The sequence below is a fragment of the Anthonomus grandis genome, chromosome 4, assembly GCF_022605725.1.
Source record: "Anthonomus grandis grandis chromosome 4, icAntGran1.3, whole genome shotgun sequence".
NCBI classification, from domain to species: Eukaryota; Metazoa; Arthropoda; class Insecta; order Coleoptera; family Curculionidae; genus Anthonomus; species Anthonomus grandis.
The window spans coordinates 9950387-9971313 of record NC_065549.1 but is presented as its reverse complement, the minus strand read 5'-3'; the positions used below and the strand labels follow the sequence as shown (position 1 = coordinate 9971313).

The 20927-nt window shown below is 34.3% G+C and overlaps 1 protein-coding gene and 1 long non-coding RNA gene across 47 annotated transcripts in view; both read left to right on the top strand.

The window, feature by feature from the left end:
* LOC126735095 (uncharacterized) overlaps window positions 1-7792 on the top strand; it is a 28160-nt gene extending 20368 nt beyond the window's left edge. For 24 of the 46 annotated variants that reach the window (XR_007660295.1, XR_007660293.1, XR_007660279.1 and 21 more), the window contains 3 exons: window positions 688-1193; window positions 2713-3218; window positions 4739-5233. This is a non-coding gene — a long non-coding RNA (uncharacterized LOC126735095). The other 22 variants (XR_007660285.1, XR_007660282.1, XR_007660302.1 and 19 more) reach the window with 22 other exon arrangements.
* Window positions 7793-9008: 1216 nt separating this feature from the next.
* LOC126735513 (peptidoglycan-recognition protein LC-like) lies at window positions 9009-20521 on the top strand. Its single transcript, XM_050439551.1, has 5 exons — window positions 9009-9454; window positions 9680-9868; window positions 9963-10137; window positions 20086-20211; window positions 20267-20521. Exons 1-5 carry the CDS (start codon window positions 9145-9147, stop codon window positions 20457-20459), a joined length of 993 nt encoding a protein of 330 aa, XP_050295508.1. The 5' UTR covers window positions 9009-9144; the 3' UTR covers window positions 20460-20521.
* Window positions 20522-20927: the final 406 nt, after the last annotated feature.

The following is a 20927-nucleotide window of genomic DNA, read 5'->3' as shown; positions in this document are numbered from 1 at the left end:
TAGTTCAAATTCGAAAAAAATCAGTTTTTGGTAAAAAATTTGATACGGGGGGGTATACCCTAAAAATGAAAAATCTCAAACTTTGGAGGTCCATATCTCGGCTTCTATGGGTCCTATCAGGAAAATTCCAATGGTTTTGACTTAGTTTCGTCCTTCTGAATCCAACGAGACCATCCGCAAGGTCGTAGCTCCCATATTAGCTGAGATCTCGCATTTTTATAGCCCATTTTTGGGCTCAAAAACGGGGTCAAAAATTGACTTTTTTCCGAATTTTCAAAGTGCTATAATTCCACTTGTTCTGGTCGAATTCTGTTATAACCCGGTGTTTTCGTAATATTGGTGATAAGAATAAGCCGCTGATAGGGGTTTCTCTAGCTATTTTTGGGTTTAAAGAAAATCGATTTTTCGCATATTCAAAGTGCTATAATTCCGTTAGTTTTTCTCGAAACTCATTATAACCCGGTGTTTTCGTGTTGCAGGTGATGGAAACAAGCCGCTGGTATAGTTAGTTCAAATTCGAAAAAAATCAGTTTTTGGTGAAAAATTTGATACGGGGGGGTATACCCTAAAAATGAAAAATCTCAAACTTTGGAGGTCCATATCTCGGCTTCTATGGGTCCTATCGGGAAAATTCCAACGGTTTTGACTTAGTTTCGTCCTTCTGAATCCAACGAGACCATCCGCAAGGTCGTAGCTCCCATATTAGCTGAGATCTCGCATTTTTATAGCCCATTTTTGGGCTCAAAAACGGGGTCAAAAATTGACTTTTTTCCGAATTTTCAAAGTGCTATAATTCCACTTGTTCTGGTCGAATTCTGTTATAATCCGGTGTTTTCGTAATATTGGTGATAAGAATAAGTCGCTGATAGGGGTTTCTCTAGCTATTTTCGGGTTTAAAGAAAATCGATTTTTCGCATATTCAAAGTGCTATAATTCCGTTAGTTTTTCTCGAAACTCATTATAACCCGGTGTTTTCGTGTTGCAGGTGATGGAAACAAGCCGCTGGTATAGTTAGTTCAAATTCTAAAAAAATCAGTTTTTGGTGAAAAATTTGATACGGGGGGGTATACCCTAAAAATGAAAAATCTCAAACTTTGGAGGTCCATATCTCGGCTTCTATGGGTCCTATCGGGAAAATTCCAACGGTTTTGACTTAGTTTCGTCCTTCTGAATCCAACGAGACCATCCGCAAGGTCGTAGCTCCCATATTAGCTGAGATCTCGCATTTTTATAGCCCATTTTTGGGCTCCAAAACGGGGTCAAAAATTGACTTTTTTCCGAATTTTCAAAGTGCTATAATTCTACTTGTTCTGGTCGAATTCTGTTATAACCCGGTGTTTTCGTAATATTGGTGATAAGAATAAGTCGCTGATAGGGGTTTCTCTAGCTATTTTCGGGTTTAAAGAAAATCGATTTTTCGCATATTCAAAGTGCTATAATTCCGTTAGTTTTTCTCGAAACTCATTATAACCCGGTGTTTTCGTGTTGCAGGTGATGGAAACAAGCCGCTGGTATAGTTAGTTCAAATTCGAAAAAAATCAGTTTTTGGTAAAAAATTTGATACGGGGGGGTATACCCTAAAAATGAAAAATCTCAAACTTTGGAGGTCCATATCTCGGCTTCTATGGGTCCTATCGGGAAAATTCCAATGGTTTTGACTTAGTTTCGTCCTTCTGAATCCAACGAGACTATCCGCAAGGTCGTAGCTCCCATATTAGCTGAGATCTCGCATTTTTATATCCCATTTTTGGGCTCAAAAACGGGGTCAAAAATTGACTTTTTTCCGAATTTTCAAAGTGCTATAATTCCACTTGTTCTGGTCGAATTCTGTTATAACCCGGTGTTTTCGTAATATTGGTGATAAGAATAAGCCGCTGATAGGGGTTTCTCTAGCTATTTTCGGGTTTAAAGAAAATCGATTTTTCGCTTATTCAAAGTGCTATAATTCCGTTAGTTTTTCTTGAAACTCATTATAACCCGGTGTTTTCGTGTTGCAGGTGATGGAAACAAGCCGCTGGTATAGTTAGTTCAAATTCGAAAAAAATCAGTTTTTGGTGAAAAATTTGATACGGGGGGGGTATACCCTAAAAATGAAAAATCTTAAACTTTGGAGGTCCATATCTCGGCTTCTATGGGTCCTATCGGGAAAATTCCAACGGTTTTGACTTAGTTTCGTCCTTCTGAATCCAACGAGACCATCCGCAAGGTCGTAGCTCCCATATTAGCTGAGATCTCGCATTTTTATAGCCCATTTTTGGGCTCAAAAACGGGGTCAAAAATTGACTTTTTTCCGAATTTTCAAAGTGCTATAATTCCACTTGTTCTGGTCGAATTCTGTTATAACCCGGTGTTTTCGTAATATTGGTGATAAGAATAAGCCGCTGATAGGGGTTTCTCTAGCTATTTTCGGGTTTAAAGAAAATCGATTTTTCGCATATTCAAAGTGCTATAATTCCGTTAGTTTTTCTCGAAACTCATTATAACCCGGTGTTTTCGTGTTGCAGGTGATGGAAACAAGCCGCTGGTATAGTTAGTTCAAATTCGAAAAAAATCAGTTTTTGGTGAAAAATTTGGTACGGGGGGGTATACCCTAAAAATGAAAAATCTCAAACTTTGGAGGTCCATATCTCGGCTTCTATGGGTCCTATCGGGAAAATTCCAATGGTTTTGACTTAGTTTCGTCCTTCTGAATCCAACGAGACTATCCGCAAGGTCGTAGCTCCCATATTAGCTGAGATCTCGCATTTTTATAGCCCATTTTTGGGCTCAAAAACGGGGTCAAAAATTGACTTTTTTCCGAATTTTCAAAGTGCTATAATTCCACTTGTTCTGGTCGAATTCTGTTATAACCCGGTGTTTTCGTAATATTGGTGATAAGAATAAGCCGCTGATAGGGGTTTCTCTAGCTATTTTCGGGTTTAAAGAAAATCGATTTTTCGCATATTCAAAGTGCTATAATTCCGTTAGTTTTTCTCGAAACTCATTATAACCCGGTGTTTTCGTGTTGCAGGTGATAGAAACAAGCCGCTGGTATAGTTAGTTCAAATTCTAAAAAAATCAGTTTTTGGTGAAAAATTTGATACGGGGGGGTATACCCTAAAAATGAAAAATCTCAAACTTTGGAGGTCCATATCTCGGCTTCTATGGGTCCTATCGGGAAAATTCCAACGGTTTTGACTTAGTTTCGTCCTTCTGAATCCAACGAGACCATCCGCAAGGTCGTAGCTCCCATATTAGCTGAGATCTCGCATTTTTATAGCCCATTTTTGGGCTCCAAAACGGGGTCAAAAATTGACATTTTTCCGAATTTTCAAAGTGCTATAATTCCACTTGTTCTGGTCGAATTCTGTTATAACCCGGTGTTTTCGTAATATTGGTGATAAGAATAAGTCGCTGATAGGGGTTTCTCTAGCTATTTTCGGGTTTAAAGAAAATCGATTTTTCGCATATTCAAAGTGCTATAATTCCGTTAGTTTTTCTCGAAACTCATTATAACCCGGTGTTTTCGTGTTGCAGGTGATGGAAACAAGCCGCTGGTATAGTTAGTTCAAATTCGAAAAAAATCAGTTTTTGGTGAAAAATTTGATACGGGGGGGTATACCCTAAAAATGAAAAATCTCAAACTTTGGAGGTCCATATCTCGGCTTCTATGGGTCCTATCGGAAAAATTCCAACGGTTTTGACTTAGTTTCGTCCTTCTGAATCCAACAAGACCATCCGCAAGGTCGTAGCTCCCATATTAGCTGAGATCTCGGATTTTTATAGCCCATTTTTGGGCTCAAAAACGGGGTCAAAAATTGACTTTTTTCCGAATTTTCAAAGTGCTATAATTCCACTTGTTCTGGTCGAATTCTGTTATAACCCGGTGTTTTCGTAATATTGGTGATAAGAATAAGCCGCTGATAGGGGTTTCTCTAGCTATTTTCGGGTTTAAAGAAAATCGATTTTTCGCTTATTCAAAGTGCTATATAATTCCGTTAGTTTTTCTCGAAACTCATTATAACCCGGTGTTTTCGTGTTGCAGGTGATGGAAACAAGCCGCTGGTATAGTTAGTTCAAATTCGAAAAAAATCAGTTTTTGGTGAAAAATTTGATACGGGGGGGTATACCCTAAAAATGAAAAATCTCAAACTTTGGAGGTCCATATCTCGGCTTCTATGGGTCCTATCGGGAAAATTCCAACGGTTTTGACTTAGTTTCGTCCTTCTGAATCCAACGAGACCATCCGCAAGGTCGTAGCTCCCATATTAGCTGAGATCTCGCATTTTTATAGCCCATTTTTGGGCTCAAAAACGGGGTCAAAAATTGACTTTTTTCCGAATTTTCAAAGTGCTATAATTCCACTTGTTCTGGTCGAATTCTGTTATAACCCGGTGTTTTCGTAATATTGGTGATAAGAATAAGCCGCTGATAGGGGTTTCTCTAGCTATTTTCGGGTTTAAAGAAAATCAATTTTTCGCATATTCAAAGTGCTATAATTCCGTTAGTTTTTCTCGAAACTCATTATAACCCGGTGTTTTCGTGTTGCAGGTGATGGAAACAAGCCGCTGGTATAGTTAGTTCAAATTCGACAAAAATCAGTTTTTGGTGAAAAATTTGATACGGGGGGGTATACCCTAAAAATGAAAAATCTCAAACTTTGGAGGTCCATATCTCGGCTTCTATGGGTCCTATCGGGAAAATTCCAATGGTTTTGACTTAGTTTCGTCCTTCTGAATCCAACGAGACCATCCGCAAGGTCGTAGCTCCCATATTAGCTGAGATCTCGCATTTTTATAGCCCATTTTTGGGCTCAAAAACGGGGTCAAAAATTGACTTTTTTCCGAATTTTCAAAGTGCTATAATTCCACTTGTTCTGGTCGAATTCTGTTATAACCCGGTGTTTTCGTCATGTAGGTGATGGGAATAAGCCGCTGACAGGGGTTTCTATTGCTATTTTCGGGTTTAAAGAAAATCGATTTTTCGCATATTCAAAGTGCTATAATTCCGTTAGTTTTTCTCGAAACTCATTATAACCCGGTGTTTTCGTGTTGCAGGTGATGGAAACAAGCCGCTGGTATAGTTAGTTCAAATTCGAAAAAAATCAGTTTTTGGTGAAAAATTTGATACGGGGGGGTATACCCTAAAAATGAAAAATCTCAAACTTTGGAGGTCCATATCTCGGCTTCTATGGGTCCTATCGGGAAAATTCCAACGGTTTTGACTTAGTTTCGTCCTTCTGAATCCAACGAGACCATCCGCAAGGTCGTAGCTCCCATATTAGCTGAGATCTCGCATTTTTATAGCCCATTTTTGGGCTCAAAAACGGGGTCAAAAATTGACTTTTCTCCGAATTTTCAAAGTGCTATTATTCTACTTGTTCTGGTCGAATTCTGTTATAACCCGGTGTTTTCGTAATATTGGTGATAAGAATAAGCCGCTGATAGGGGTTTCTCTAGCTATTTTCGGGTTTAAAGAAAATCGATTTTTCGCATATTCAAAGTGCTATAATTCCGTTAGTTTTTCTCGAAACTCATTTTAACCCGGTGTTTTCGTGTTGCAGGTGATGGAAACAAGCCGCTGGTATAGTTAGTTCAAATTCGAAAAAAATCAGTTTTTGGTGAAAAATTTGATTCGGGGGGGTATACCCTAAAAATGAAAAATCTGAAACTTTGGAGGTCCATATCTCGGCTTCTATGGGTCCTATCGGGAAAATTCCAACGGTTTTAACTTAGTTTTGTCCTTCTGAATCCAACGAGACCATCCGCAAGGTAGTAGCTCCCATATTAGCTGAGATCTCGCATTTTTATAGCCCATTTTTGGGCTCAAAAACGGGGTCAAAAATTGACTTTTTTCCGAATTTTCAAAGTGCTATAATTCCACTTGTTCTGGTCGAATTCCGTTATAACCCGTTGTTTTCGTCATGTAGGTGATGGGAATAAGCCGCTGACAGGGGTTTCTATTGCTATTTTCGGGTTTAAAGAAAATCGATTTTTCGCATATTCAAAGTGCTATAATTCCGTTAGTTTTTCTCGAAACTCATTATAACCCGGTGTTTTCGTGTTGCAGGTGATGGAAACAAGCCGCTGGTATAGTTAGTTCAAATTCAAAAAAAATCAGTTTTTGGTGAAAAATTTGATACGGGGGGGTATACCCTAAAAATGAAAATTCTCAAACTTTGGAGGTCCATATCTCGGCTTCTATGGGTCCTATCGGGAAAATTCCAACGGTTTTGACTTAGTTTCGTCCTTCTGAATCCAACGAGACCATCCGCAAGGTCGTAGCTCCCATATTAGCTGAGATCTCGCATTTTTATAGCCCATTTTTGGGCTCAAAAACGGGGTCGAAAATTGACTTTTTTCCGAATTTTCAAAGTGCTATAATTCCACTTGTTCTGGTCGAATTCTGTTATAACCTGGTGTTTTCGTAATGAAGGTGATGGGAATAAGCCGCTGACAGGGGTTTCTATTGCTATTTTCGGGTTTAAAGAAAATCGATTTTTCGCATTTTCAAAGTGCTATAATTCCCTTAGTTTTTCTCGAAACTCATTATAATCCGGTGTTTTCGTGTTGCAGGTGATGGAAACAAGCCGCGGGTATAGTTAGTTCAAATTTGAAAAAAATCAGTTTTTGGTGAAAAATTTGATACGGGGGGGTATACCCTAAAAATGAAAAATCTCAAACTTTGGAGGTCCATATCTTGGCTTCTATAGGGCCCTATCGCGAAAATTCCAACGGTTTTGACTTAGTTTCGATTTTCTGAATCCAACGAGATCATCCGCAAGGTCGTAGCTCCCATATTAGCTGAGATCTCGCATTTTTGTGGCCCATTTTTGGGCTCAAAAACGAGGTCGAAAATTGACTTTTTTCCGAATTTTCAAAGTGCTATAATTCCACTTGTTCTGGTCGAATTTCGTTATAACCCGGTGTTTTCGTAATATTGGTGATAAGAATAAGCCGCTGATAGGGGTTTCTATAGCTATTTTCGGGTTTAAAGGAAATCGATTTTTCGCATTTTCAAAGTGCTATAATTCCCTTAGTTTTTCTCGAAACTTATTATAACCGGGTGTTTTTGTGTTGTAGGTGATGGGAACAAGCCGCTGGTATAGTTAGTTCAAATTCGAAAAAAATCAATTTTTGGTGAAAAATTCAATACGGGGGGGTATACCATAAACATGAAAAATCTTAAACTTTGGAGGTCCATATCTCGGCTTCTATGGGCCCTATCGGGAAAATTCCAATGGTTTTGACTTAGTTTCGTCCTTCTGAATCCAACGAGACCATCCGCAAGGTCGTATCTTTTACGATGGCCGAGATATGGCATTTTTGACGCCAATTTTTGGCCTCAAAAACGAGGTCAAAAAGTGACAATTTCCGAATTTTTAAAGTGCTCTCATTTCCTTATTTCTGATCGAATCCTGTTATATCCCGGTATTTTCGTGATCTACTTGATGAGAACAATCCGCTGGTATAGTTAGTTCGAATTCGAAATAAAAGAATTTTTCTGGAAAAAATCCAGACGGGGGGGTATACCCGAAAAATGAAAAAACCCAAACTTTGAAGGCCGATATCTCGGCTTCTATGGGAGTTATCGGGAAAATTTCAACGGTTTTATCTTAGTTTCGTCGTTCTGAATTCAACAAGACCATCCGCAAGGTCGTAGCTTTTATAATAGCCGAGATATGGCATTTTTGATGCCCATTTTTGGCCTCAAAAACGGAGAGATATGGAATTTTTGATACTTATTCTTTTTAAAGAATATTTATTAAATTTTTATGCAAAGTTTGATAAATCGATGATAAATTATGCCTAGAGACTAGTTTTTTTTTTCACAATTTTTTACGATTGTTCTTGTTTCGCCAATGCATTCTGCATAATTTTTTTCCTTCTCTTTACTTTAATTTAATGAACAATATTTATTTTAGTTTTATACTATTCCCAGACACCGTCATTTTTATCTAAAACGGGCCTTTTGTATAAAGAATCTTTCTCATATCATATTTTTAATGTCAGACGTTATCCATTTTTCATCCACATATTTTTGATTCCGGATAATCTGAACTTTAGGTTACATTTGGTCTGACATTATTTCAATATTAGTGATCAATGAGTCAGCTAGTAAATCTATGACGAAATATTCTTTCCCTAGAAGTTTTTTTATGCTTAACGTCTTCTATTCCTTCTATCAGGAAAATAAGTACCTATTGGTTCTTATTTTACTGATTGAGATAAATAGAGAAAATTGAGTGGTCGCTAATATTAGGTATAAGATGTACCATGTGTGTCAGATGTCTGTCATTACTCACTATAAAATCGATGAATGTCTGGCTCGTAGGAACTATTTTGGTAGATATTTCTACAATTCGTCTAAATTAAAAAGGCTTTTTTCATCAGCTCACTCCCTAATTTTTTTATGGAGACTAAGATTATTGTGTTTTATTAGAGAATCCTCTATTTCTATACATTTTTCTCTATACAATTTTTCTTTGGCTTTGCGTATTCTGTTCGTTATTTCCATATGTATGGTTGGTTATATGCCATGTTGTCCATGTTTTTGTACGATCTTCTTCCCTCTTTTAGCTTTAAAATTTCGTCAGTCATCTTACTTAGTTCTTACTTAGTTTGGTGTCAATATTCTTGGTTAATTGATCTCTCATTATTGAGCTTTTAAAATTTAAGGTTTGCAGATGTGTTTTGTTTTGCTGAGGTTTCTTTACTAAATTATGATCTGTTACTGTGTCTGCTCCAGGATAGGACTTAGCCGATATTATAACATTTCGCTTACCCTTATTATTTAAGACATAATAAATTTGATTCCTAACTATATGATTGGTATTATATAACATCATAGCATCATATTTAACCTAAATATTGAGAAAAAACTTCATTTTATCATTAAGATGTGTGATACCTCGGACGAAGAAGGAATATGAGAATGATTTTTTAAACTTTTTTTCTGTAATACCACTATCTAGATCCTACGCATATTGTACCCTCCTGATGCAATTTGCTCAAATGCATAAATAAACATATTTGTATTATTATTAATCAAACTAAAATATAACTTCTTTGATTTTTATTGACTATTAATAATACTACCACCAACCTTTTCAGCTCATTATGATACTGTCAACCCCAAAACACTAATCTTAACCCAACCAGAGGAATGACAATAATAGAGTCCCACCCAGTAAGCCAGAGTTTAGCCCTATCATCCCAATACAACCCTGACCCCATTGTGCAACTCTTAGGAGAACCTCGTGGACTCAAGCCGAATATTGGAGCAGTTCTCATACAAGATTCCAATGATGTACATATTGGTGATAAGCACATTTATCATGGACCAGTCACTATACAGTTGTATAAATGTGATAACATAGGGTTTGTTGATGATGAGAATGTTAAAGAGGAAGTTGAACAGGAACAGAAGCACAGCTTTAAGGAAAACACTAATAAGGAAACGCAAAAGAAAAAAGGTTAGTAATACAATATTTTAATGTGGTATTATGACTTTAAATTATCTGTATCTAAGGGGATTCCCTTATGTTAATATTTACCTTATTGTGTCGAGTTAAATTATTTTATTGGCTTTCTAAATATATTTGCCCTATTTTTAGATAATTGCGTACAAGATTTTTCCATCATTTCTAAATTAATAAGTATTAAAATGTTTTATCCAACTAATAATATTACTCTCTCAGGTTTACCTTGCCTATGCCTACAAAAGCTCCAACAGAATAGAACAGTAAAACTTCTACTACTATTAGGAATAGTCTTCATATGTACTATAGTCTTAACAATAGAAATTCTAGTCAATAAAAAAGGCTCCTCAAAGGACCAATTTTATATTGAGGAACCGGAGCTGATCAAACCTATTGATTACGAACCAGGTAAAACAAAATACATTATATATTTCTATAATGCATAACTTAAAGGTATAAGATAGTTCTTTGGATTATGGGTTAAAGTTACATCGTTTTTTAGACTGGACAGATGAGAGTCAGCTTAAGACCAAAATTAGGTTGGTTTCACGTCAAGAATGGGTGGCACAACCGCCAAATAAAACGTTGCCATTAGTTACACCTGTGCCTTATGTTATGTTATACCATACTGGTACGGAAAATTGTAGTTCGCAGGCCCAATGTGTGTTTCATGTCAGGTAAATGGACTTTCACTTATAAAATATTTTATTTATTTTATAAAATTATTTAAATGCGAGAAATGCCGGCTTTGAATTTGTAGAACGTTCCAAAGTGTGACTATTAATAAGTGATTAAGTTTGGGACTTTGACCAAACTTGTTTGTTTAATCATTAAGTAGATTAAAATCAATTTAACTTATCAAGACGTGTTAATGATGTTTTCAAATTTTTAATTACACAAAATATGAAAATTTAGTAGCAATTCTGGGATTTTCCCACTTTTTATTAAACATATAGTTTTTAAGTTTTATTTTAATTACAAGTTCTAAATACAAATTTTTGTGCTTTAAGTCCAGGTTATTATGCTTTAAAAAAGGTTTTTTTATTTTTATTTAAAATTTTGAAAATTTATATTAAAAGGATATAAAATTAATTTGTAAGTAAAATATATTTATATACTCAGTTTTTTATTCTACTTGTTTCAGTTAACTTTAAAAACATATTTATCAAATCTTTAAAAAAATAATTATTATAATATTACGATTATTTTTAAGCAAGTTTATTAATATAAATTATGATTTTATGTATATTCAGTTACATTTATAAAATAATAAAAAATTTATTATTCAGTTTTTTAACCGATTTATTTAAATGAAAAAAAATAATGTAACGACACTTAAAAAATGTTAATTATTAAAAAATATAATATTGCGTTCATTTTCAGTTATTTTTCTTTTGGTTTTCTTCAAGGAAGTCTTCTACTTTCTTATGTGGTTTTTTATTTAAACTTAAAAAATTTAAAAAGTGTTAAAAAAATTAAGTAAGCTTTAATTAATTTTTTTCTTTTAATTAATTTAATTTTGGTGAAATATTGAAGCGATATTAACCCGTAGCACCGTCTATAGATTACAACTGTAATCTATAGACTACATACTAGATTACAACTGTACAGTTGTAATTAACTGCTTATTGGTTTGAAAGTATCTATTTCGTTGTATTTTTTTGCAAGGTATTTATCTATTTCACAAGAATAGGTACTAGTGGCCATAAGGTATAAGTTAATAGATATAAAATGTATTTTTTTACTATCTTTCAGTAAATGCAACGCAATGGCGTCCAGTTCTAGGGCATTGTCAGAACATGCGTTAAGAAATATTTTAGAGTCTGAAGACTTTTGGAAAAGTATGGAAGACTCAAACCAAATGGGCTCGAGCAAGAAAAGTGTATCCGTTGGTTTTCCAAACAGAGAAGCTGTGTTAGAGGAACTAGAAAGATTGGCTGAAGAGAATGACGAGAATGCACAATTCCGAAACAGAGCAAGAAAACTCCGATTCGGAAGAAGAAGAGTTGCCCATCAGGAACAGTTGGTATAGGAAAGACAATACCAAATGGTCAAAAACAGCAGGTATTAGAGGTACGACCCCTGCTCATAATTTGGTTACTATCTTGCCTGGCCTTATTGGCCCTGCTCGTAATAATCCTCCACGTGAGCCTGTAGATGCTTGGAATCTACTAATTTCTAATGAGATGATACAAAAGTTAGTTGATTTTACCAATTTGAAGATAACCTCCACCAGAGAAAACGATAAAAAGTCTAAAAGGTTTGCTCAGTCACAAACTAAATTTTGGCCTTCGTTTACTGAAAATACCAACATATGTGAAATCAAGGCGTCTTTTGGGTTGTTGTATCTTCAGTCCATCTTTAAATCTGAACATGAAGACGTCCGTTCTATGTGGGCAACAGATAAGACAGGAAGACCTATTTTTCGTGCTACTATGAGTCTGGCCAGATTTTTTATTCAGCTGTCTCAGATTTGACAATGTAGAAACCCGAAAAGAAAGAGTAAAAACTGATAAGTGGGCCGCTGTGTCGGAATTCTTTGATGAGTTTGTAGCTAGATCAAAGTCATGTTATTCACTGGGAATTTACCTAACTGTAGACGAAATGCTTGTACCGTTTCGAGGAAGGTGTGGATTTCGGATGTATATTCGGAACAAACCTGCCAAATATGGAATTAAAGTGCAGGTTTTGGCTGACGCTAAAACGCATTATCTCGTAGATGCAGAGATTTATGCCGGTTCCGTTGATGGTACAAAAAAGCCTACATTATCAAATCCAAAAAGAGTGGTTCTTAGGCTTGTGGAGTGTTTAAGGGCACCAACAGGAACATCACCGGGGACAACTGGTACAGTTCAGTGAAACTCGTCGACGAACTCAAGAAAAACAGTTTGACGTACGCGGGAACCTTACGAAAAAATAAAAAATCTGTGCCACCTGAATTTTTACCGAAGCGAAAACGTGCAATTCATTCATCAACGTTTGGATTTACTTCTTCAACCACTATAGTGAGCTATGTGCCAAAAAAAAGTAAAAGCGTTATATTAATTACTAGCATGCATCATGACAATTCTGTCAACGAAACAACCAAAAAGCCGGAGATAATTCATTTTTATAATGAAACAAAATCTGGAGTTGACGCATTAGATGCGAAATGTGCGTTGTATTCAGTATCCAGAAGAACTAACCGTTGGCCAATGGCCATTTTTTTTGCTATATTGAACATTGCAGGTGTAAATTCTCGAGTATTGTACCAATTTGCATCAAAAGGTAAAGAAATAAAACGATACTCATTTGCGACTCAGAATGGTCAACAAGAAGGTGCACTCAAATATACGAATCCTCATTGCTTAACTTTTGGGGGTTGCGAATCCAGTTTCTGAGCAGCCTCAAGTACCTCCTGAATAAAGTAAAAGAAAAAGGTGTGCCAAGTGCCCCATCAACAAGGATAGGAAAACTGCTATCCAGTGTGACATATGTAAGTTGCCCATTTGCAATCAATGCTGAAAAAAATTGTGCCTTAAGTGTTCTGAAAAATAATTTTAGGTTTTTTTCGTTTTATGTACTGTATGATATACCCACGTAATTTTAAATTTTTGAATAAAAGTTTTTTTTCATTGATTTTATGGCAATTTTATTATTATATGTCCTGAGGACCCATCAGTAGTACATGTAAAAAAAAATGTGGCGGTAGTAGTTCAGGGTTAAAATATCAGCTGTTCTCTGTCATTCTGGAACCAGCGGACACACCCCACGACATCTGTTGAGACGCATGAAAGGACAGCGAATCTTCCGGAACCATGATCAGCTGAGTATATAAGGAGCCACGTCGCAGCTGACAGGTAGTTGACAGTTTACTTGAAGTTCACCTCGGAATATTGCCGCGATATTTAAGTCCATGGTGAAACAAACGTCACCTTTACCATAGTAAACGCCATATTTGAACATCCTGTGATAGTGGCTGAGGTTGAGGATAAAGCGATAAGGTGGTACTCTTGAAGATAGAAAATGAGGAAAATGTTGTGCATCATGAAAAAGATTACAATGTTTGAGTCTACTGTACTTCCAAAGGAAAGATGTGGAAGCCAACCAGGAAGCTATTCCTAAAGAATTAGAAGACCTGGTATCATCATTAGAGAGAGAAAAAGTTAAACCTTAGTTGAGACCTTACTTGACGAGTTCATGTCTCTGGCTACTTCATCCCATAATTCACTAATAATGTCTCTATTATGGTACTGTTTTGATTGTTGATTCCACAATGGTTCACGTGTTTGGATGCTAATTATTATTAATTTTTCGGCATCCATATTCAATTATTTCTGCAGCAATATCTCCGACGATACTGTGCGAGTCGAGCTACGAAAACAAACAAGTTTGTTTTTAAACCATCGCGCAACTACGCTATTCATCGCATCGCATCGCTTCACTCACACTAGCCAACTGTATGAACAGCTGCATAAATTACTTAATGTTTATTCTAATAGCGACGCATCGCCTACCGTAGCACAGCGTCGTATAGCAAGCAGTGTGAACGTACACTAAAAGTGGAAAACACAGAACACAAATATAGAGAAATGCGGGTTGCCTAATGAACAGACAGAAAATCCGTTGACAGCTTTATTGACGTTGTTGACAAAGACAGGGGCAGCCATCTTGGGTGGCGTATGGCGGGAAATTTAAGCCTGATCTATTGAGCGATATTTAAATTTTAAGTAATTTGTAGAATTACAGAAGTTGATGCGTTGACTGACGAGTAATGAGAGATTTACTTAAATAGAATTTTATTTTATTTTAAAATTAATAATACGCTTAATAAAATCGTTAATTTTAAAAAAAATATTGCATCTCTCATCACTTTATTCAAGAATTAACACATCAACTAAAAAATTATTTAATTTAAATTTGGTTCTAAGACATTGCTTATTTAGGACATTTAAGATATTTAGATATACGTTACGCAACAACTCGTCAAGGCTAAGACCTTTAGTCCACAGATATCAAGATGTTTTTGATACTGAAAAGAACTAGAGGATCAACCTAGTCTCGAGTCCTAGTCCAGCACAAAATCAATACAAGAAGTTCTCATCCTATATGGCAGACAGCTCAAAGACTACCACTAGTAAAGAGAGAGGAGGCTGATAAGATTATTGAAAGTATGGCCAAGGAACACGCCATTGAACTATCTAGCAGTCCATGGTTTTCACTGGTGGTACTGGTAAAGAAAAAAAAACGGCTCGACCAGACTCTGCGTAAATTACCAGCACCTTAACATGATTAAAAAGGTCAACTATCCTTTTCCTCGCATTGATGACACTTCGGACACTGTGGCTGGATCGAAGATCTCTTTTATGCTACACCGGTAAAAGACTGCTTTCATAATAGGTGCTGGAATATGGGAATTTAGAAGAGCTGAGGTTTTTCTGAGGTCTCACCCCAGAGTCAGGCAAGCACTTAAGATAACCGATGAAGAGACTGATAGGAAGATCTTTTTCCTGGTTACCAAAGAGGCGTCATATCAGAACATTTGGGACGCTTTGTATTCTCTAAAGCAGGATTTGCGTAACTCGATAACCTGAGCTGGAGAATGATGCGTATCTGGTTAAGTGTAAAGTAGTCCTTAGATCTACAAACGTGCAAGACACCAGAGCTTGCACTGTTGTGCTGTTATACTATCAATAACATATTTTGGAGAAAAGAGTTAATTGTTATTTCTACAAAAGATCCAGTTGCAAGAAAGGAACCTTCTGCCGAGTATATAGGCCGTGAATACCAGCTGTTCACCGACATTGTGACACATCGAACCTCAGCGAATCTTACGTAACCATGGTCAGCCGAGTATATAAGGAGCCGCGTCGCTCTGAAAGGCTTAGTTTGGAATATTGGTGCGATATTTAAATCGGACATAAATAGTAGTAAATAAATACCGTGAAAATTATTATTTTTAGTGATCGTGTTTAGTAGTAAAAGTGTGTAAAAATCAGTGAACTATTTTTGTTCATCGAGTATTTTAATTCATACCTAACAAACTGGTAAAAACAATACTTTAATTAAATTAGAATCATTTCTAAAATGAGTACTCGCAAAAAATGTATTATATCTCATAAATTATTTCAAACTTATGAAAAAATGAAGCTTCTCCTAAGGTTTTTGAATCAATTTCTCAATTCTGTTAATTTAATTTATAAATTTATTTATACGGTATACACTTATTCCTGTCATAAATCTTTAAAAAAATTAACTCATTACATTAAATTTTATTGTTTTTAAATGGTTGTATTTAGATTTTGTACTAATATTTATAATTTATGTATAAAATTTTTTGTTGTTTTAAACCCACTATGGTTTAAATAACAAAAGATAATGTAATCTTAAAGATATATATTGAAGTAAACTATTTTTATATATTGATTATGGTCAATGGAACATGTATTTTATTTTATTTTCAATAAGAAAAAATATTTTTTTTATTTTAAATATTAAATACGTAATGTTTGTGCTTTTAGTTGAATTTAAAAGATTAGAAAAAATGTTTTTTTTTAAATTTTGATAAACAAGATTTTTCGATTTTTTATTAATTAGATTGTATTTTCTTATACTTAATTTCATTAAACTTAATTTTTAATAAAGTATGATTTTAGTTTTCTCCTTACCGCAACCTTAGTTTAAGTAAATTTATATACTTTTAAATTTGTTTACTTTTACTTCAACTTTTAAGCCTGAAGAATATTCCTTTAACTTCTTAATATAAAGAAAACAATTTAGTTAACAAGAAAAGAACAAGTATTGATGACTTTAAATCAAAAAAAAATAGTTACACACAGCATGACTTAAAATATCACTTAATATAAAAAGTGTTTAAATTTGACTTAAAAACCAGGAAAATTTAGGCTTAATTTAGCATATTAGACTTGAAAATTAAATAAGCCGTCATTCAAATAAGAGTGTTTAAGCCATATTTTTTTTTTCTTTTATGACCACTAGGATCATAAAGTAGCAAATGTTGTATATAGACTTATCTTAGGCCATCCCAAGAGTAATATATCAGTGGCGGCTCGTGGGGGTAAATTTTGGGTAGGCCATAGCAGAAGTGCCCACTCACGATGAAGCCCGAAAAATCATATAATAGGCCGGTGTTGTCAAGTAATTATACATTTAAAACATTAACTGTAAGAATTTTTTCCAAAAAAAAAAACGTTTTTTTTTCTATCAAATTTAAAAAATTTGGGAGAACTAGAGAACTAAAAAGGGGGACACTATGAAAAGAAACGACAGTAATTAAGCTTAATATGTAAATTATCAGTTTTGAGTTTTATTACCTATAAAGCAAGTTAATTCTTCTATCTTTGTTTCGTGCAAATTTGTCAATTACCCTATCGTAAAATGTGTCCCCAGTTTCCACTAATTGAGCGAGAATGTCCTTTTGGATTGATAAAATAGATAAGGATGAAAGCCGATTTTGAGTCATTGTGTTCCGCAAAGATGTTTTTATTCGCTTTAACGTAGAAAAAGTCCTTTCAACTGAAATTAATAGTAAACAGAACAACTTGTAACTTTCAGGAAGAATTTCATTTGTGTCGTTATCATGCATACTTTTAATTAGACCCAACAAACTTTTATCGTAAAATTGTTCACGGTGTATTGGTGAGAAAATGGTTTCTAGTTCTGTTTTCAATAATGATTTATCAAAAAGTGCTCCATAAGTATTTATTAACGAGTCCAATGGTTTTTGCGGAAATACTCCTCCATATTCTGAAAATTTTTTAGTATCACCCAACTGCAGAAATTGAAACTTGCTATAGTCCGAAAAACGTTGCTCTAATTGAGTTATATTATTGTCCAAAATTTCAAAAAATATTCGTCTAAATTTAGTTTTGGCTTTATCCAAAGTGATTTGATTACCATCATTTTTAGGTAAACCACCAAGTTCATTACGATTTAAGGTAAGTTCTGTATTTGTCTCACTAAGAGCAACGTTAATATGCTTAGAAAAGCTTTTTAACACTCCAAGACATCTGGAAACGGAATTGTTACAAAACTGGATGTCATTATTTTTTTTCTGTAACACATTGTATAAGAGCTCTGTTTGTTGAAATATGTCGCTAAGAACGTTTAATAAAAATACGAAATCCAGATCATCCAGTTTTCTTTTAAACCCATCTGCCTGCCTAATTGACTTCGCATTTGATTCTGGACAATTCATTATCTCCTGAAATACTTCAATTAATTTTTTTCTCTCCTGTAATATGGCATTTAACACTTTAGCATTCGAGTTCCATCTCACTTCAGACTTCGTTTCACTAGGAATTCGTTTTCCGACAAATTTAAAAAATGAAATTTTTATTATGGAATATATTTTAGAAATGGAATCTTTTGGAGGAATGGTGAAAATAAGCCGGAATTCCTTAAAGAGTCGAAAAAAATAATTTTACTGCCGTAATATTGGAGCAACTTTGCTGTAAAACTAGATTAAGGCGATGCGCAAAACAATGGGTAAAAATAGCTAATGGTGCAGAGTCTTTTACTAATTTTTGTAGTCCGTTTAGTTGGCCCGACATAACACTAGCTCCATCATAGGTTTGATCAATTAGTTTCGCTTTACAGTAAAATTTACCAATCACACTAAACAGTAAATCGCGAAACGCTGGAGCATTTCGATCTTCCCTTAAATCAAAGAATCCTAAGAAATATTCTTGAACTATGCCATTTGCATCTACTAACCTGCATACAATTGAACACTGTGCCTTTTCAGTTATATATCGGTTGTTTCATCAACAATACATGCAAAAAATGGGGAATTAATTATGGCATTTTGAATAAAAATGGAAATTTCATCTTTAATCAGGTCAATGAGTTCATTTTGTATCGTTTTTGAGAGGCCTCTAAAATAAGTCTTTTTTTGCCAGTGATCTTTTAGTTCTGGATTTGAATTTAACATTAATTCCCAAATTGCTTTGAAATTTCCAGGATTTAGAGAGTCATCTGACTCATTGTGGTCACGAAAAGCCAGTTCCTGTTTAGCTAAAGTACAAGTTAAAGCAATTAATTTTTTAATAATTTCTCGGTTTATTTTAACTTCAGCATTATACTTGACATTATACTTGAATTTTTGACTGTTCGTCTAACAAGTCATGAACAGAAAACTCTCTTTTTTGTACATCCTTAAAGGACAAAAAACTATTTAAATGTTCTTTACAAGTTGAATGTATCTTAAGCGATGCAGATATATTTTTTAAATTGGAGTATCCTTCACAATTCCATACACACTTTTTATTCGAAAGCAACAATCATGGCCAACAATACAGTTTCTTTGTAATATAACTTCCACACAGCCATTTATACACATCATACCAAGAGATATTAAAAGTACGTACTTTTTTCCCATCTTTTTGGTCAATACACAGTTTTGGAGTAGGCCTGTCACTCAAAATAATTTTTCGTCTTTCAGCCTCAGGTCTTTTAGACAATGGTAATTCCAACAACGAAACAATAATGTCCAATCCACTGCCAAGTACCAACATAACATTATTGGTACTAGTACTGTAATTTGGTAAAACTTCAGGCTCAGATAAACTCATTTTTGACTATTATATTATCTTACTATTCCAAAAAAAGTAATATTTAAGTCCTCAAACTTAGCCTTTAATTTTAAATAAAAATTTAAAATTAAGGCCTAATAAAAGGCTTTGGCCTCTTACGCCTTTATCTTAATTACACAACCAACTAGTGTTAAATTTAAAAAAAAAAAAAAACGTAATAGGCAAAAGCTTTGTAAAAACATTGCAAATTTCTGGATTTAATTATTAGGTTTTTCACCAACTTCACTTTGCCAATGTCTACAACTTTAAAATTAAAAACACTACAACTTTTTAATTCACAAAAACATTTAACCACGAACCCTCAAACTACGAATTAGCAAATTAAGAACAAATTCAAGTACAAATCGATAAATTTTTTCCGCTAAAAACAAACATTCAACCGCGAAAGCAAACGCAGGCCACCTCGTGTCGGGCCTAAATGACTTCCGTAAGTGCGCATATAAAATCCATCCATCGCGATTTTTCTATAGGGATATATTGTGGATGGGGTCGGCCAGATTCGTTCGGGCCTATTAGTGGTTTTTTAAGTGCGTTTAAGCGATTTGATGCTTTTTGCGTTAAATAAAATATATTTCCGGGTTAAGATAATAAAGGTAATATAGGGTTTTAGGGTAGGCCCGGCCTACCTTGCCTATTCCCACGAGCTGCCACTGTAATATATAAAAAACCTGTCCCTAAACCATAAAATTATAGGCCTAAAAAAATCTACTGAACCATACATTTTTCTAATTAGAAACAATGGTCCTGGTAAACAAAAGCCGAACAATTAAATGATTTAATTATAATGTTGATGGACAATAAGTTTTTACTTTTTATCGCCCTGAAGATGGCCTAATATAGGTGAAAACGTCGGCAATAATAAAACCTAAAACCTGAGTTTTATTCAACCCCACTTTCAATTGATTTAGCAAGAACCGTAACAAATAATGTTTGAATAGCCTTCTAATGACTTATTTTTTAACCGCATTGTTATTTTAAGCAAATTTTTTTACATTTTCCCTTTGACCTTTTACCTTATAAATTCACTTTTAGGCAACTTCAAACTTACCACATCGAAAGCCGCGGTATGAAAGATATTCCCTATAATTTCCTTATTGGAGGGGATGGTGCTGCTTACGAGGGTAGAGGCTGGACCAAAGAATGTGATAGTATTTTAGAGTAAGTATACTTAATAAATAAATTTTAAAATATTGTTAAAAAATTAAATTTTTAGGAATTATTCAAAAAGCATCTCCATAGCTTTCATAGGAACGTTTAAAAAAGAAGCTCCAACAAAAACTCAACAATTCACTTGTAAAAAACTGATAAAACTAGGATTAGACCTTAAGTACATAAAAAAGGATTATAAGTTAATTAAAGGATCGTCGGACTTAGTTTTAAATGATACGTTAAGAACTATATTGTGATATAATATAAGGGTGGACCTCTTTTAAATGTATATATAAAATAAAACACAGTTTAAAACATATTATCACATTTTTATATTTCTGATAATCAACATCCCATTTTGTTTGATATGTTACAGAAAATCTCATAAATATAACGTAGGATAGAGGCTTATTTACTTTAGGTAACACCGACTTTTTAAAGAAATATATTTTTTTTGTATGTACTTTGCATGGTAAGGCTAGCGAACATTGCTTCTGTCGTTCCTAAAGTGTGATGATGTCCTAAGTACTAATTTATAAATTAAATTAGTATCTATGACATCAGGATCAACACTGAAATCTATTACGTAATATACTATATTTCATTCATAAATAATACTTTGTTTTTTAAAGAATATACATAATGGTTTAAATAATTCATTTTAAATAGGGGATAAATGCTTTGTTTATTTACTATAATGCTTTATAATATTTTTTTATTGTTTT

Bases quoted from the DNA above. Each gene is read 5' to 3' on its own strand.
- LOC126735513 (XM_050439551.1), top strand. From the start codon at position 9,145: ATGACAATAATAGAGTCCCACCCAGTAAGCCAGAGTTTAGCCCTATCA. The intron at 10,138-20,085 runs GTAAATGGACTT...ATTCACTTTTAG, and splicing joins CAATGTGTGTTTCATGTCAG to GCAACTTCAAACTTACCACA. The intron at 20,212-20,266 runs GTAAGTATACTT...TTAAATTTTTAG, and splicing joins GAATGTGATAGTATTTTAGA to GAATTATTCAAAAAGCATCT.